General features: G+C 40.7%; 1 protein-coding gene across 10 annotated transcripts in view; it reads right to left on the bottom strand.

The window, feature by feature from the left end:
- Magi2 (membrane associated guanylate kinase, WW and PDZ domain containing 2) overlaps positions 1 to 9,050 on the bottom strand; it is a 1,445,964-nt gene extending 1,436,914 nt beyond the window's left edge. For 3 of the 10 annotated variants that reach the window (XM_076566329.1, XM_076566330.1, XM_076566332.1), the window contains exon 1: positions 8,211 to 9,045. In XM_076566329.1, coding sequence (XP_076422444.1) covers positions 8,211 to 8,511 — 301 coding nt within the window. In that variant the 5' untranslated portion in view covers positions 8,512 to 9,045. Of the gene's footprint in view, positions 1 to 8,210 lie in introns of all 10 variants that reach the window. The other 7 variants (XM_076566328.1, XM_076566327.1, XM_076566331.1 and 4 more) reach the window with 6 other exon arrangements.
- Positions 9,051 to 16,509: the final 7,459 nt, after the last annotated feature.

The following is a 16,509-nucleotide window of genomic DNA, read 5'->3' as shown; positions in this document are numbered from 1 at the left end:
GAGCACACTTCAGTTCACTGGGGTAATGTCTGCACTGAAGAGAAAGAGAGCATAGACTCGTTCAAGCAGCAAAGACGGGGATCCAGCTACAAGGATGAGGAATGTTTCAAAGAAAATGGTCACAAAGTGCATCTCGTTGTTTTCACTTTAGATGCATAAGACCATCTTTGACAGCATTCTTGTTCCTCCAGAAGGAAGATCAACTTCCTTCTGTTTAGTTAACACAGTACTCCCTTTGGTACCAGATTTTGCTACAAAGACAGGATTAGAATTATCTGTACCCAGTATGCTTTTAGAAAAGAACCAAGCTGTTTGGAAGGGTTCAGTAATGCTTTAAGCCTAACCAGGTGTTATTTTTTTCAAGAAACTTTGTCCAGTAAAATGATGCTTTATTATTACAGTGTGGACTACAAGGAAAGGCAAACCCAGGGTCAGAATCATACTGGGACACGGGAAATTTCAAATATAAAATTTTCTCATGCTTCAATTCCAGCTAATCAGATTTTAATCAGCTTAGTATGTTGCTAGGTTAATCTGTGTGTTTCTAGCACTAGTCACAATGGTATGCATAAGTGTATACCAGCTAAATAAGTTCCTCTCTATGCATGTCAACGTAAATTATTAGGATAAGCAATACAACTCATATTTAAAATGAGAATTAAGTACTAACATAAAATCACCTTTTGCAATTAATATTTCCCTCAATTCTCTGTAACTGACTTAGTGATTGTCTGGAGTATAAAGTTTTTGTACTGTCCTTTATCCATGGTAGTTCAGTGTACGATTTAGGAAACATGTTTTTTAAAACACCTGGTAACGAACTGTCATGTAAAAAAGTATTCAATTAAATGTTTTTCATTAAACACCTTTTCTTCCTGATATTTCACAGTATTGCTTTACAAAAATCCTTGTTATTTAAGAAAATTTTATGTGATTTAATATATATTTCTTTCATTAAAAGACATCAAGCATCAAGAAATTTTTCCAAAAAAATTTATAATTAGGAGTATCAATATAGACAGAATTTTTTACTTTGTAGATAAGGCTTAAATTGCTTTAATAGATATGTGTATGGATATTGGATAAAATTATGAATAGTTATGGTTCTGGTAGTGTTTTTTTTTTTTTTTGAGTAAAATAACTTTAAATGACACAAAAGCTCAATGCAGTTCATGTAACACAAAAAATAGAAAATATATTTTCCAAGGTAGAGAAAGCCATTTAATAATTATTATAATATCTTAAATAAGTCCAGTAACTTCTTTAAAATTTTTCCTAATGGGCCTTAGAAAAGGCTCTATTGGATGCCACTGGTATAGCATAATTAGTAGTCAAAGAAAAAAACCTGAACTGTTTATTCCATACTACCTAAAATAGTCAAAACTATATGCTAAGCCTAAACTAAAGTTTTCAAGTCATAAAAGATTTATCCTTACAACTCTGTCACAAGAGTTATTTAAATGTCAATGATTTGCCACAATGTAAACAACTTTGGTAATTGTCTATGACATGATCATTGTACAACAGTGCCCAGAAGATACATGTCCCTTTCAGCTTTTCAGTTAACTGGCCTTAGTACTGATGGATTTATCACTAAATTCTCTGTGTGACATAGTTCATTTTTATCAAAGGAAAATATCATCACTTATTGGAGACAAAAGAGGAAAAGTTGAGGCTAAAATATGAGTGACAAAACTAAGAAAGCTGTAAGACTGTGTTATCTGCTTCTTGTCATGATAAGAAGTCAAGCTGAGGCTAAGGGAGATTTTAAAAATCAATATTTGACACTGAAACTATTGTGAAAGTTAACTCAAGTAGTGGGAAGGTCACCAGAGTATGACCCACAGACATACTGTGGCTATGATCATCTTTAGTAACATTTGCCTATATTGAGGTACTGTCATTGTTACAAACGCATTGTGTATTTTGTTCTGGATTTGATATAATTCTCTGTTATACAGTGTTGACTATGACCACTTATTCTGTTTTATTATAGCTCCTCTTGAAAAGAAACTTAATTTTTAGCTATGAAGTAAAAGTTCCACTAACAATATGATCTATCTGGTTAGCATGGTGTTTAAGAAGCATAAATATATTTTTAAACTAAATGCATCTTAGTATGATTTCATTGCCTGTCAAAATTATAGTAAACACTTCAATATGCTCTAGCTTTTTAAGGAGGAAAGATATGTACAGAAGGACATAATTTAGTGGGCAAAAATAAGTTCTACTTAAAGCAATGACTCTCAACCTGTGGGTCATACCTCCTTTGGGGGTCAAAGACCCTTTCACAGGGGTCACGTAAGACCATCAGAAAACACAGGTATTTACATTATGCTTCATAACAATAGCAAGATTACAGTTATGAAGTAGCAATGAAAATAATTTTATGGTTGGGGGTCATCACAACATGAGAAAATGTGTTAAAGGGTTGCATCCTTAGGGAGGTTGAGAAACACTGTTCTGAAGCCTAAGTATAAAAGAACAAATCCTTACAAATAAAGATATCAGCAAAACTTACTTTTAAAAGGTAAAAACATGTCCCACTGATTTAATGGCAACATTCATCAAATAAATAATTAAAAAAAAGAATTTATTCTAAAAAAACACTAAGTCTGCAAGTTACTTTTACACGTATCAATTAGACATTAGTTACTTTTTGTGGTGATATTTTATTTGTGTTGAAATGTAGTGGTATTTTATTTGTATGTTAATAAATAAAGCATGCCTGGAGATCAGAGGTCATAGCCAGCCGTAAACAAAAGTTAGGTGGTGGTAGCACACGCCCTTAATCCGATCACATGGCAGGCAGAGTCTCTGTGTGATCAAGGACACAGCCAAGCATGGTGACACACACCTTTAATCCCAGTACCAACTATAGAGACCTGGAGGTCTGTATAGACAGGCAGTGATGAGGAAGTGATTTGGCTGGGCTTAGAGCCAATGAAAAGGCAGAACAGCAAGACAATAAAGGTACAGATGAGACAGGAAAAAGCTGGTTTGGTTCTCTTGGGGGCAGTGTGGTGAGCTAAGTTTAGTTTGGTGGCTATCACTATTGCTCTGATCTCTATGGCTGTATTTGGCTTTTTTTTTTTTTATTTACTAAGACTGTTTAGAAATTCATCTACAATTTTTCATTTTCATTTCCACATCTAATCACAGTTAAGAGAAAAATATCTTGAAGCCTAGAACTAGAAAGAGGGCTCAGCAATTCAGAAGCCATGCTGCCCTTGAAGAGGACCCATGTTTAATTCTCATCAGCCCACAACTGCCTGGAACTCCAGCTCCAGGGGCCTCCAACATCGTTGGCCTACACTGGCATTTGAACTCCCTTGCACACACACACACACACACACACACACACACACACACACACACACACAAAATTAAAAAAATACTGTTAGAATATCTTGAAGATTAAAAGTGATGAAAATAGCTCAAAATGGCCAATAGATTTAGAATGAGATTTGCTAAAATTTACATAATGCTTACTACCTGCAAACCAAGGCATGATTTATATGTGTAACTTAGCTAATGATTATTGGCAATGCTGGGGCTAGAATCCAAGATCTTACATACGACAGGGAGTAATTCCAGTAGCTTACACTCCCAGCACTCATTTCATATCCTTAAGAAACTGCTACTTACCCATTTAGGAAACTTGTTCATATAACTGTCATGAAAAGCATTCTCAGGATTCAAAGCCAGATAATCTACAAGGAAGATCGCACATTTTACGACTACTGTCTCCCACTTCCTAAGGGAAATGATGCTACCCGGGTCCGCTATGCATTTGAAAGTCATTGTTTAAACTGCAAGCAATAAGAGATGTCATTTGTGCAAACTTTTTTTCTCATTATGAAAGTGAATGTGTTGAGTTTCCAGCAACTAAAAAGGAAACTGAGCATAATGAATGTGCCAAAAAAATTACACAGTGTAAATGTTAAGAGCAGAAATGGTGGCACTTTAGATTCTTCAGCTGGCATTTCACCCCAAGACTATTCTCATTCAAAGCAAACACGTGAGAAAAGTGAATACTCATGTTTAACATTCAAGGTCATGCCATTTAAATAGTAAAAAACTGTCTACAGAGAGCGAAAAACCACAGTGGCATCTTTCATAACTCTGCTTAAGCAGAATTCTTTATTAACCAACGTTCTTCTAAAATAGTTACGATAAAGACATGTGAATACAGCTCAATAACAGGCCGTTTGTTGAGCACATCGAGGGCCCTGGGTTTGAACCCCACCACTAGATAATCATTAAACTCGTCAGTATATTAAAGCAATTTTATTATTTTTGAATAAAAAATCCATATAACTCACATTCCACAGAATCAAATCAATTTTTACAGGCAAAAAATATGACATACTTTGTATTTCACTTTCTAAAATTAAAGGCAGCATGGAAGTTTAACACATGATATTAGCCTGAAGTTAGGGAAGAAGAAGGTGTGATTCTTAATAAATGTGAATCTATGTCTCTTTGAAGGTGTCTTTGAAAGAAGCAAAAGGAGAGAGAGTGATGTAGATCTTGTCTAAAACTGAAGTTCAAAGTCCACCTTCCACATGGAAAGAATTACAAAAGTTTTTTTTTTCCTTTTATTTTCCATTGTGAGATATTAAGTGGGAAAATGTATCCAGGCTATGTAGGTCCCTGTGTGGTCTGAGAGGCATCAGGAACCATAGCCCAAGGAATGTAGGACACGAATATGACAGTCTGTGTAACTGGTTGCTGTGAACTTTAGCAGCAAAGTTAAAAGAAAGAGAAAAAGAAAAGAACATTCACCACTTCAATTTGTATCTCAGAATCACCCAAGAAGCTCTCTTCACAGGGTCCTATGAAATAATGAGAACATAGGCAGCATGGCTCACTTATAATTAAGTTTCTTGGTAAGGAACATTTATTATAAACAAAAAGAATGGTTTACAAAATCAACAGAATATCACCAATAAATACAAATGGTATTTTGTTTCTATAGAGTTTATTCTGTAGGTTAAAAGATGATGAAATAAAAAAGAGAACTCTGCTGAATTTTGTTGAAAAGTTTTTTCATTGGGTTTGAAGTCATTTAAGCAGTTCAGAAAAACAAACACCTGTCTTCTTTAGTATGCCTCAAAATATTAATTTCTCACTGTCCTTAAAAATTAGAATAATTAAAAACTAGGATGACTATAATGCAAAATTAGCCAAAAGTAAGTACACTCTGGATAATTACTTCAATTTATCTGAGGTATATTTTACTAGTGCTTTTATTATGCTTGTCTTCATTTCTAACAAAAATCTCCCTTAGTTTTGCTATAATCATGCATATAGTTTCTGTACAATGTCCCATATTTGACTAAGTATTTTAAAATCAATCTCATTAATATTAAAAAAAAAACCCATCTCCAAACAAGTCATGTTTAAGTTCTCTGGCTATGCTATATTTTTTTCTTTTCCTTGTTTCTCTCCAGAAATATAACTACTGAGCCAAGAGCCTCTACCCAATTTTCAAACAAGTATAAACCCTACAAAACCCAAGAAACATTCTATAATGTTCTGAAATTTTCATTTAATCATAATTTCAATTAAATAAATTTAACCACCATTGATAACAGAACAGTTTCACAAGAGAATATATGTAAATCACTACACTTAAAGAAATATACAAGAAGATTATAGATTTTCCCAAGTATTAATTAATTAAGCAATTTATTTATTTCTGTCCATTGTAATTCAGTAGATGAAACATTACAAATGTCTATCACTAGATACTCGGAGGCTGACAGACCAAAGGTTAATATATACTTTTCACTTAAGTATCTCACTTCATAAAAATATGTTCCTTGGATCTGAAAATCTATTCTCTTCCTAACAAAACACAATGCAAAACTGAATGATCAGGATCGACGGTAACTAAGATCATGGCCAGGGAGGAGTCTGCTCCAATAGGTCTATCTACTAAGGGAAACCTCAGCTTACAACATTGTTCATAGCTTTGCTCTGTTAGAGCTCATAATTCCCCAAGGTGAAGACTTTTCAAATTCACCATAGTTTCATCATGTGCATTAACACAGAATAGTCAGAATTTCATTTCTTATCTCAGATTCTCAATTTGCACAACTTTTATGCCCTCACTTTTCCAATGACTCTCTGGATTTCAATTACTAAATTTCTAATACTGGACCTTTCCTTTGTGGGGAGAGGACACACATTGTTTAGTAGAATTAAAGGTGGTCAAATTCTACCTCAAGATACAGGCATCTGAATAAAATGTATCATTTAAGAAGAGAAGATCAATGGGAACTACTACAGAACAATCACTCTTGAGTAGATTTAGGCTGGTGAGACTACTCACCACCAAGGCTTATTTCCATCCCTGTGGCCCACAGAGAAGTAGGGAAGAACTGATTCCCAAGGGTTTTCTCTTGACTTCTGTATGCACACAGTTAGCATATCCATACTCATATACATAAACTATACATACATAAATAAAAAATAAATGTTTAAAAAGCATTAACTTTTGCAGTTACTTTCCATTACAAACACCAATACTGTTACCATAAAACCATGTGGTTGGTTAATTATAGTGGATTTTTGGACCCTAAACTTAAACTTCTCACTTGTATCTATCACTATTATGCACTCTCCTATCCATATAAAATATGTTAGCATAACTCAATGAATTTGAGTTCAAATGACATGACATTGGAAAATTCCAGGACCCTCTACTGTCTACTGCATTTCCTTCCATGCCATACAATACTGCATATTTACATTAGACCTCCTAAAATGATACATGATGAATACTGGAGAATCCCAGGGAAGATGTTTTCTTCTGTGACAACTTAGCTTTAGAAAAGTTTATGAACCTTTTTTTCTCTCTCATTTGCTTTGAGACAAGCTTTGCCGGTGAAATTTATGCTGAAAAACAACTGCTTAAATAGTGTTTCTTCATTACTGGATCACAGCATTTAGTGGCAATTCAGAATACAGTGATACTCGGAATTTCAACGCTGGGGCAGGACAAAGTAACAACAGACAATAATCATTATACCAATAATGCTGATAAGTGTGAGACACATTTGTAGACCGTGCCACTCAGGAAACTGCATCACCACGTGTGGGAAACAAAGGCACACTACATTTTGTTGAAGGTGTCATCAAATAAAACTTTTATCTCCATCTTTCCTCCCTCAGGACCACAATTTTCTTTCAAGCAAAGTGGACAGTGGACAGTTCAGCAAGATTCCAGTCTCTTTAAATCCACATCACAGCCCCGGAAGAAACTCATTAAAGCCAGGCTAGAAAACAGGGAGTCTGAGCTGTAACCAGCTTGCATCCCCATCCACCTCCATGCCACAAACACGCCCCCAGATCTGGAGCTAGAAGAGAGCCCAGCCACAAAGGAATTCCACTCAATGAGGAAATCCCAGTCAATGAAGAATCCTTTGGGGAACCCTTCTAAAGCTGCAGTCTGCCTCCCCTCCAACACTAGCGAGCTCTCCAGAGCTCCTAGCTTCTTAGGCTCTGCTCCTCCTCCCGCCTGCTGGCTAGGGGCGATCTCTAGGGTTAGTCAGTCCGCACGTGACTCTCAGTGCCCACATGACATGACCATGGGCGGGGGAGAAGGACTGGGGAGTGAAGCAGGGAAAAAGTTACTGAACACGGGTCAAAGCATCCAAAGCAATATGTCCCTTTCCTTCCTGGCCAGCCAGTGTTCAGAGATCCCTAGGGAGCTGCTGGGGACCAAGAAGTCTCCAGACCAGCTTTGGATATACTCCAAGCGTTCTCCACTTGCCCCAGGGCTCAGAGCTTCTCCCAAACCCTGTAATGACACCTCTGCACCTCAAGTTGCTCCATCCTCCCTTCTCCTTCCCCTCCTGACTCCTTCCTTCCCCGAAAGCTCTATATCCACTGTGGGCGATGCCACTGACGCACATTCTATTTGGCCCAGGAGCTCTGAGGAGGTCAGACAAGGCCAAGCACCTTCTAAAGGCGAGGATCCAACTACACAAACTAAGTTGCTTGCCACGCTGCCATCCGGCTTAGCCCGCCGACCAGCCCCCTGCCCCGGTCCCACTAATGCTCCCTTCACAGTTACAGTGCTCTCTGGACCCCACCCCGCGGTGGCGCAACATACACCCCACACGCGCGCCCACCCTCTCCTTGCCCTCCCCACGCAGGGGTCCCACCGCCGGGCAAAGCACCGGGCAAGCTGCGCTCACCTTGCTTGACACACTTGAGCCGGAGGGGGTCCTTGCAGTGTTTGATCACGGCTAGAACGTCCCTGATGGTGAGCCCCGCCACGGGGGTCTCGTTCACCTCCAGCAGCAGCTCCTCGGATACCAACTTGCTGCCGCTTTCATAGGCCACCTTGCCCGGCTTCACCTCCCCCAGGTAGGGGAACTGTCCGTTTTCGGCGCCCCCCTTCAGTTCAAAGCCCAGCTGGCCCTCCGGGTTCCTGCCAATGACACTCTCGTGGACTTTGCTAGTCCAGTGGCTTTTCTTTTTCAAGCTTTTGGACATGGCAGTAGGGTGAGTCGCCTCAGTTCCTGAGGGTCCTTTGGGGAAGAGGGGTTGGGAGTCAAAATCGGGATGGAGGACCCAGGGGGCCAAGGGACGAGGGTGGCAGACTTTGCCTGTCTCCCCTCTGCTCCGCGCTTTCCCTCTTCTTTGGATGGAGTGTGGCGGAGGAAGGGGGAGGATGAGAGGGACGGCTGGGCAGAGGTAGGAGAGCTTGGGTGAGGTTGTGCTGTCCCTTGAATGACACTCAAGGCTGTGGCCCCGCAGCGGAGGAAGCTGTGGTGGCGTTGGCGGCGTTGGCGGCGGCGGCGGCGGCGGCAGAGCCAGCGCGAGCAGTGGCCGAGCTGGTGAGCGGGTGGCGTGGGGGTGGGGAGAAGGGTAAGGATGCCGGGGGCCACTCCTGCGTGCTGCGAGTGGGAGCGCGCGCGCGCTCGCCGGCCTCTGTGTTGTTAGCCGATATCCATGGCAGCTGCAGTGGCAGCGGCGGGGAGCGCGTGTGTGTGCGCGTGTACTAGTTGTACTGTACTGGCAGGATGCGAGCGGGCGGGGAGGGGGATGCGAGCCCAGGGAGGAGGCGCGCGCACCGGGTGGAGCGCCAGGGAGGGCTTCGCCGCCGTCTCCCTCCCTCCGCGGCTTGACCCGGTAGTGAAGGCGGAGAGAGAGAGGCAGGCCCCGGGCCGCCCCGCAGCCTGCGGGAGGAGGCGGGAGCCGGGAAGGAGGGGAGCCGAGGCCCCGCGTGGGGAGGCCGGCGAGAAGGGCCCGGAGCCCAGGCTGGACCTGCCTGCCTTCAGCTTCCCTGTGAGCCCGGCTGCTCGCCCTCAGGACACCTCGACTGGTTCACACTCCAGAACGGATGAAGCAGAAATCCAGGGACCCGATGGCAAGCCCGGCGCCTGGTGGCCCATCTGCGGCGGCGCCTGCCTGCTGGGGCTCCATCCCGCCACCAGAAAGCTGGAGTTCCAGGTTCTAGCATGGGACTGCAGAGGGCCTGGCAGCCAGAGCTAGACTTCCCTGTTGTCTCGCTTCACTTTTACAGTCTTACATTCCTAGCAAAGTTCTCAGAAGTCCCCCTCCGAGGAGGGAAAGTTAGAGGAAGGAATCTGGTTGTCCTGGCAGCAGGAAGAAGGTGAAGCAGCGGCTGCAGACCAAGGCCACGAGTCCCCTGGGAAAGAAACTGAAGAGGGTGGAGCGGGGCAGGATAAACAGCAACTGCCCAGGCTGAAAAGTGGCCAGGGTCGATGAGGGGAGCGGTTGAAAAGATGACTGGAGTGAGAACCGAGCCGTAGAAATGGGAGGTTTAACCTGGACAGGAGTCAAGCTTGTACCTGGGGACTAAGCCTTAATATAATCTTCGGACAAGCACCCCCCACTACAGAAAAGGCAAGAGAGCTCTTGGTGGGACATGAACTCAGCTCACTGTACCCCATCTATCTCCTTTCCTTTCTCCAAATTTACAGCCAGGGAGAAATCTAAACAAGGCACAGAGCACAAGAGCTGCTGACTTCCCCTGTGAAACCTTGAGTGATCTTCTTAAGTTCCTGTAGCTTAAATTCCATTTGCTTAACTTTGAAATAATATGTTTCAGACAAAGAAAAAAAATACAGTCATTCACCCACTCATCTTTGTAAATCAGAGCATGGAAATCAGCAGCAGTTAAGATGTCTGGGATGGAGTGTGGGAGGAAAGCCGTACAGCTTAAAAGGCTTAGACGACCCAAACAGAAACGCGGGGCTTGGAATCCAGGCTCTGCTGCTTCTCAGGAGTGCAGTATTTAGCAAACTGTTCGACCTTTCTCGGTTTGCTTCTTTTTAAATATGATTAACAATCTTAATTGGGGCACGATGCAGTGAGGAGAAAATCAGGAGAAGCATGTGCAGCGCTTGCCTGGCTCAGCTTGCTGGACTGTGAATAGCCATTTCCTGACTCTTTCCTTCACTCACTTTTTTTTTTTTCCTGGTGGAGAGGACAGCAGATTGCATCAGAATTGAAGATCTTTAAAAAGGATAAATCTGATTAATGTGGTGTCTTTTTCCACTTGAGAAAGTGCATCTCCAGTAAGTTGGCCGTGACTAGTAGGGCGATCCAGTCTTGGCCTTAGGAAGTGCTCAGGAGTCTCTGAGATTACCAGCAAAAGCCCAGTCTCACCCAACTGGGCTGGGATTATAAAAACACCATTCTAAGTGGAAACCGATAGTGAGCAGAATTTGCATTTGCTTAACACCAGTTACAAATTACCATAACCGTGTAGGCTAATATTTAATGTTCTAATTGTATATTACCTGTTCTTTTGTTATGTTTATATTATGTGCTTCTTTACAGGTGAGGAAAAGGAGGCACACAGAGATGGAATTTACAAAGCTTTGTTTAAATTGTGTACACAGTTTTGCATCTAACTAATGTAACAGTAATACCATCCATTGGGAACCTCTAGCCTGTCTTCACACCTCCATTCAGTCTCTGCATTGAACTCATCCCTCCCGCGCACATACCAGCACTCAGTAGAGTCTGACCATACATTTAGGTCTGCTCCTTTTGAGGGAGAAAAGAAAAACAATGGAGCAGCTGTTTTCATAAGAAACTCACATCGTCCTTAAGCCAGAAAGGCTGTGGAACTCAGTGATGTCAGGGCTCTTCAGCTCCCCATCCACCCTATTTTGCCTTGTACCCTGATTTTAGAATCAGAATCTTCAAGCAGTTCTCTCTTGTCTTTCCAGTTAGTTGTCGGTCAACTTGATGCAGGTCGTATTTTTCTGGGAAGAGGAACTGCACATGAAAAAATTCCTCTCTCAGACTGCTTGTAGGCAAGTCTTGTAGGGCATTTTTTGGTTAACAATTGATGTGGAAGGGTGCGAGGGTCCAGCCCTCTGGGAGGAGTACCACCCTGGATAGGTGGTTCTGGGTAGAATAAGAAGGCAGAGTGAGCCAGCCACAGATAATAAGCAGTGATCCTCTGTAGCCTACATTTTGGTTCCTGCCTCCAAGTTCCTGACTTGAGTCCCTGCCCTAACTTTCCTCAAGGGTGGAATGTAAGAGCAAATTAACTGCGTTCTCCCAGAGTTGTTTTTAGACAGAGTGCTCTGTCACACAGTAGATAGCTAGCTAAGACAGCTGTTGATTGACACAATGCTGGACTTTGTCACTGGAAGGTCTTACGGTGCTTCAGATGCTGTTAAGCTTGCTCTAGGATGTGTTCTATGGTTGGATTTCTAGCCAGTGGTGTGAAGAATTCAGTAAGCTTTACCAAGTCTCCCTGGCCTTTCAATGGCCTTTTTCTTAGTTTTTCCTGGAGTGCAACTGGTATGTTCCCATCAACTATGTGACATCTCAACAATTATCTTGACCATTATGTGAGCCATGGCCATATATCATCAATCAAATCTAACTATATGACTTTATGCCTTGTCAGGATGAGAAGTCAGTCTAAGTTATTCCCTTCTTGGATTTGAACGCCATCCTATAGCCTTGTAGGTAGTGGCTGCTTCCTATAGTGGTTATTTCTGTGTTCTGTAGAAGTCTCTTTTCTATCTTACCTTCATTTACTACACACGCACGCACGCACATACACACACAGAGAGGTATATATATATATATATATATATATATATATATATATATGTTGTAAATTCATTGCAGTACTGATATATGTGTCACCAACCCCCTCAATATTTCTTCCCCCATCAGACTGAATGTCTGATTTTTTTATTTAAGAATTATATTTAAGAATATATTTGTATATGCATATACTTATATGCATGCAATAACAATTAGTGAAGAAAGAAGACATGCATTTGATGGAAAGCATGGGGTATGAGGGAGGGTTAAGAGGGAGAAAAGGAAAGAGAGAAATGTTGTAATTATAATCTCAAACATAACAGCAACAACAAACCCCATTTATACAGTATGGAGGCTAAGATAGTTTTCTGAAGCAGTGTTTCATAGACTTCTCAATAGCTAGGCTGATAAATAAGTCAACCTGGTCTGGGTGGGCACATACCCTCTTTTAAGTGCTGTGATTTATACAGAAAACTGGCAAAAAGATTTTTTTTATATTTCATATTTATAAGATGAGAGCATAAGAAAAGCTGTTTGTTAAAATTTTAATAATTACTTTCCCCCTACTTAACCAAGACTTTTGTTAAAAATAAGTTTAAGATTTTATCAAATGCTTCTTTGTATCAAAATAAACATGTCATATTTCTTTGTTTCTGCAACAAATTTTACATCTTTTCAACTTGATTTTAGATGTACAGAACTCTTCAGTTATTTTTTGTGGGAGCCCACAAAGATTCCAACTTTTGGTTTGACTCAAGGTCAGAGATTCAGAGTTTATGTTGCTTTCCAAGGCTGCATAATAGGATGCAAAGGCCTGATTAGGAGGTGTCTTGTACTTCCAGGCCTAATGACATGATGCTTTACTGTGGGGTGTGGTTACCAGGTGTTTTGAGGGGTCTACACTTGGTTGTACTTCTTGCTTTGATCTTGAAAGGGAAAGGTCTTTTGCCTCTCCTCTTGCTAGTGTATAAAAAGTCCATTAGAAGTAAACTTGAGGCTGCTGGATATTTACCCAGAGCCCTCCAGAGGCTGTCCTGTGTCTCTATCTTTTTTCTTCATCTACTTCAAAAATCAGCATCATTTTGTGATCTCACAACTGTAAACTTTCCACCAATTTGGTTACTTTCATTTCTGGAATACCTTTATATTTCCTTATTTATACTTTGCTTTCTTTACTGTTTTTGGATTTTATATGTACTGTAAGAAAGAATTTCATAACAGCATCATAGGTGCAGAGCATAACACTAGACATGATATTAATAAAGAGATACTAGAGGTTGGAGAAAGAGTTCAATTGGTAAAGTGCTTGCTGTACAATCATGAACTTCTGATCCCCAGCACATGTGCAAAAGGTGTGCGCCTGCATCTCTAGTGTTTGGGCCTCCGGGTATGGGGATAGGAAGCCCCTGCCAGTTCAGTCTAATTCATGAGTTTCAAGTTCAGTGAGAAATCCTGTCTCAAAACAATAAGGTAGAGAAAAGTTGAGGGCAACACCCTAGGTTGACCTCTGACTTCCAGACTCACAGTAACACATGTGTGTGAATACACATACACACACACACACACACACACACACACACACACACACACACACACACAGAGCGAGAGCGCGCGCGCCAGAGAAAGAGAGAGAGAGAGAGAGAGAGAGAGAGAGAGAGAGAGAGAGAGAGAGAGAGAGAGAGAGGTTTCTATGAAATAGCCTCCACATGTCCCATTGATTGAACTGGAATATCTTTCCCCTATCTTCTGAATACTTTTGCTTCACGTATCATGTCTCTTTTTGAAAGAATGCATAAAAAATTGCTAGATGTTTTCTGCTTCAGACTTAGAAACCCATGAGGTACCACCTGGAAGTTAACTTCTCTCTCAGGATATGTTTGTCAAGTGTTACCCAAGAGAGTGGGAGAGCCTGGTCTGCCTCCTCTAGTAGCAAGAAAATCACATACATAATATCCACCTGAGGCTCCCTTGTAAGATCTTACTGAAGCTAGGATTTAACCTGAAATCACATCTTTTCCTATCTTGCTTATTCTTTAAGAGTCTTTTTTAGACTGATTCTCTCAATAATATTTTACATACAATTCTCAAGGTATGGTTCTATGGACCCTGGCTTAAGAGTTTTCTATTCATTTTTAATAGGTGAGGAAATAGATCTTCTTATATTTTAAATTACTTAAATTACATTATCCATAAGGATAGGGTTGTGATTTGATTTATGTCTATGTCACTTTAAAGCCCTTAGCCTAGGTTACATTTAAAGACCTTATTAGTGAGTATATATTGTTAGTTTACCTTTGTAAATAGAAGCAGACAGAAAACTTGACATCTGATTGACCAATAAACATACAAATTCTACCTATATGTGAAGAAATCTATAACTTATCTAAAAATCCTTGTCAAATAGATACAGACATGTTGAATACTTTAATAATGAGCAATAGCAGATATTCAGTCAAGGGCTCTCTTGATATCTATAGATGTTAAGTCCAGCATTTCCATTTGTTTCCTGTTGCTTCTGTAATAAAGTAACACAGATATGGTTGATTACAGCAGCACACTCATTTATACAGTTTGGGGTGAGACTTATAACACAATCATCCTCAGTTGCAGTTCAAATGTTATAGCATCTTTGCTCTTTCCGGAGGCTATGAAGGTATATTACTATACCTTTAATTTTATGGTTCTGGAGACTGTGTTCTCTGGTTTGAGATCTCTTTGTTCTGTGCTGTGGGATGTTAATGTATGTCCTGTGGGAGCCCTTCTTGGGTTCCTTGTGGCGTTACCCAGGAGGTTTGCATAGAGGATGATTAGGACCATGGGTCTGAGTGCAGGTGTCTGAGATGGTCTGCACTTGGCTGTACTGGGGGATGGTCTGTATGTCAAGTTGCTCTGATTGGTCAATAAATAAAACCTGATTGGTCGTGGCTAGGCAGGAAGTATAGGTGGGACTAACAGAGGAGAAATAAAAGAATAGGAAGGCAGAAGGAGACGCTGCCAGCCACTGCCAGGACAAGCAGCATGTGAAGATGCTGGTAAGCCACGAGCCACGTAGCAAGATATAGATTTGTAGAAATGCGTTACTTTAAGATATAAGAATAGTTAACAAGAAGCCTGCCACAGCCATACAGTTTGTAAGCAATATAAGTCTCTGTGTTTACTTGGTTGGGTCTGAGAGGTTGTGGGACTGGCGGGTGACAGAGATTTGTCCTGACTGTGGGCAAGGCAGGAAAACTCTAGCAACAGTTCTGTATCTAAAACATGACCCCTGGTAGAGTCTTTCATGCATCCTACCACACTGATTCAGCCTCTTCCACTTTCCAGGACTCCCATGATTATTCTAGGCCCTCCAGAAAATCCAAGTTCTTATTTTAGATTTAGCTGATTTAGCAATTTAAGTTCCATTTTCAACTTCTCTTGACTTTGCTATATTAAATCACTCACTTGAGTCTCTGGTGGTAGACACTGAACTCTTTCACAGGGAACAGTGTAGGAGACCAACCCCCATCTTCACCTGGGTACTCTTGAGGAGTGAGGGATCAGAGATTTAGAAAAAAGTGTAGAGAGGAGAGAGAAAGACAGAAACACAAGCTAGCCTCAGGAGGGCCTGGATCCTTATCCACTGGCCCAGAACTTTATTCAAAAGGGCTTTTTTTATAATAATATCAAGGGGAAGGGACCTCCCCTTTGCTAGATACAACAAAGTCTAGACCCTTCCAAACATTTGGTATTCAGGCCTGTTGTCCAGTCATCCTTTTATGCAGCCCTGCTTGTAAAGCAAGCTCAGATCTCACTAGAAAACCTTTGTTGACCCCAATCTTAATATTTTAAAAAGCTCCCCATTAAGAGCTTTCAAGTAGCTGTAACAACCACAGCAATCCCCATAGCTGTCATGCCTCCCAGTGAAGGAGTAGAGGATGATAAAGATGGAATATCCTTTTTGGAATGGGTCTCAGGTGACTAAAACACACCAAGCCCCTTTTTAAATCAATAAACTCTTGATGCAACCACATCAAATAAAACAAATTCTGGATGCAACTGCATCAAACTTAAATATCCCCTTAGCTTCACCAAACATTAACAGGTTAACATAATTCTAACATAAATATTACTATACATAATTAACAATTCTCTCAAACTTACATCCAAAAGCAAACTCTTGATAACTACTCTAAAAACTTTAGCAAAAATACACTTTTAAACAATCACTTAATCCTCTTAAACCATTTGCATTTCTTGCTAACAAAACATAGAATAAACTTCTGATGCATCCACATAAAACTTAAATACTCCCTTAATTTCACCAAACCATGGTGCATCAGGATCAACAGGTTAACATAATAACTCTAACATAAATATTACTATACACAATTACAAGTCCTACAAACCTATATACAAAAGCAATACTCTCAACATAACCATTAACACTTTCCTACAAACTTTATCAAACAT

This window comes from Peromyscus maniculatus, chromosome 3, assembly GCF_049852395.1.
Source record: "Peromyscus maniculatus bairdii isolate BWxNUB_F1_BW_parent chromosome 3, HU_Pman_BW_mat_3.1, whole genome shotgun sequence".
Taxonomy (NCBI): Eukaryota; Metazoa; Chordata; class Mammalia; order Rodentia; family Cricetidae; genus Peromyscus; species Peromyscus maniculatus.
Note: the sequence above shows the minus strand (reverse complement) of the source record. Positions and strands in the feature narration are given on the sequence as shown.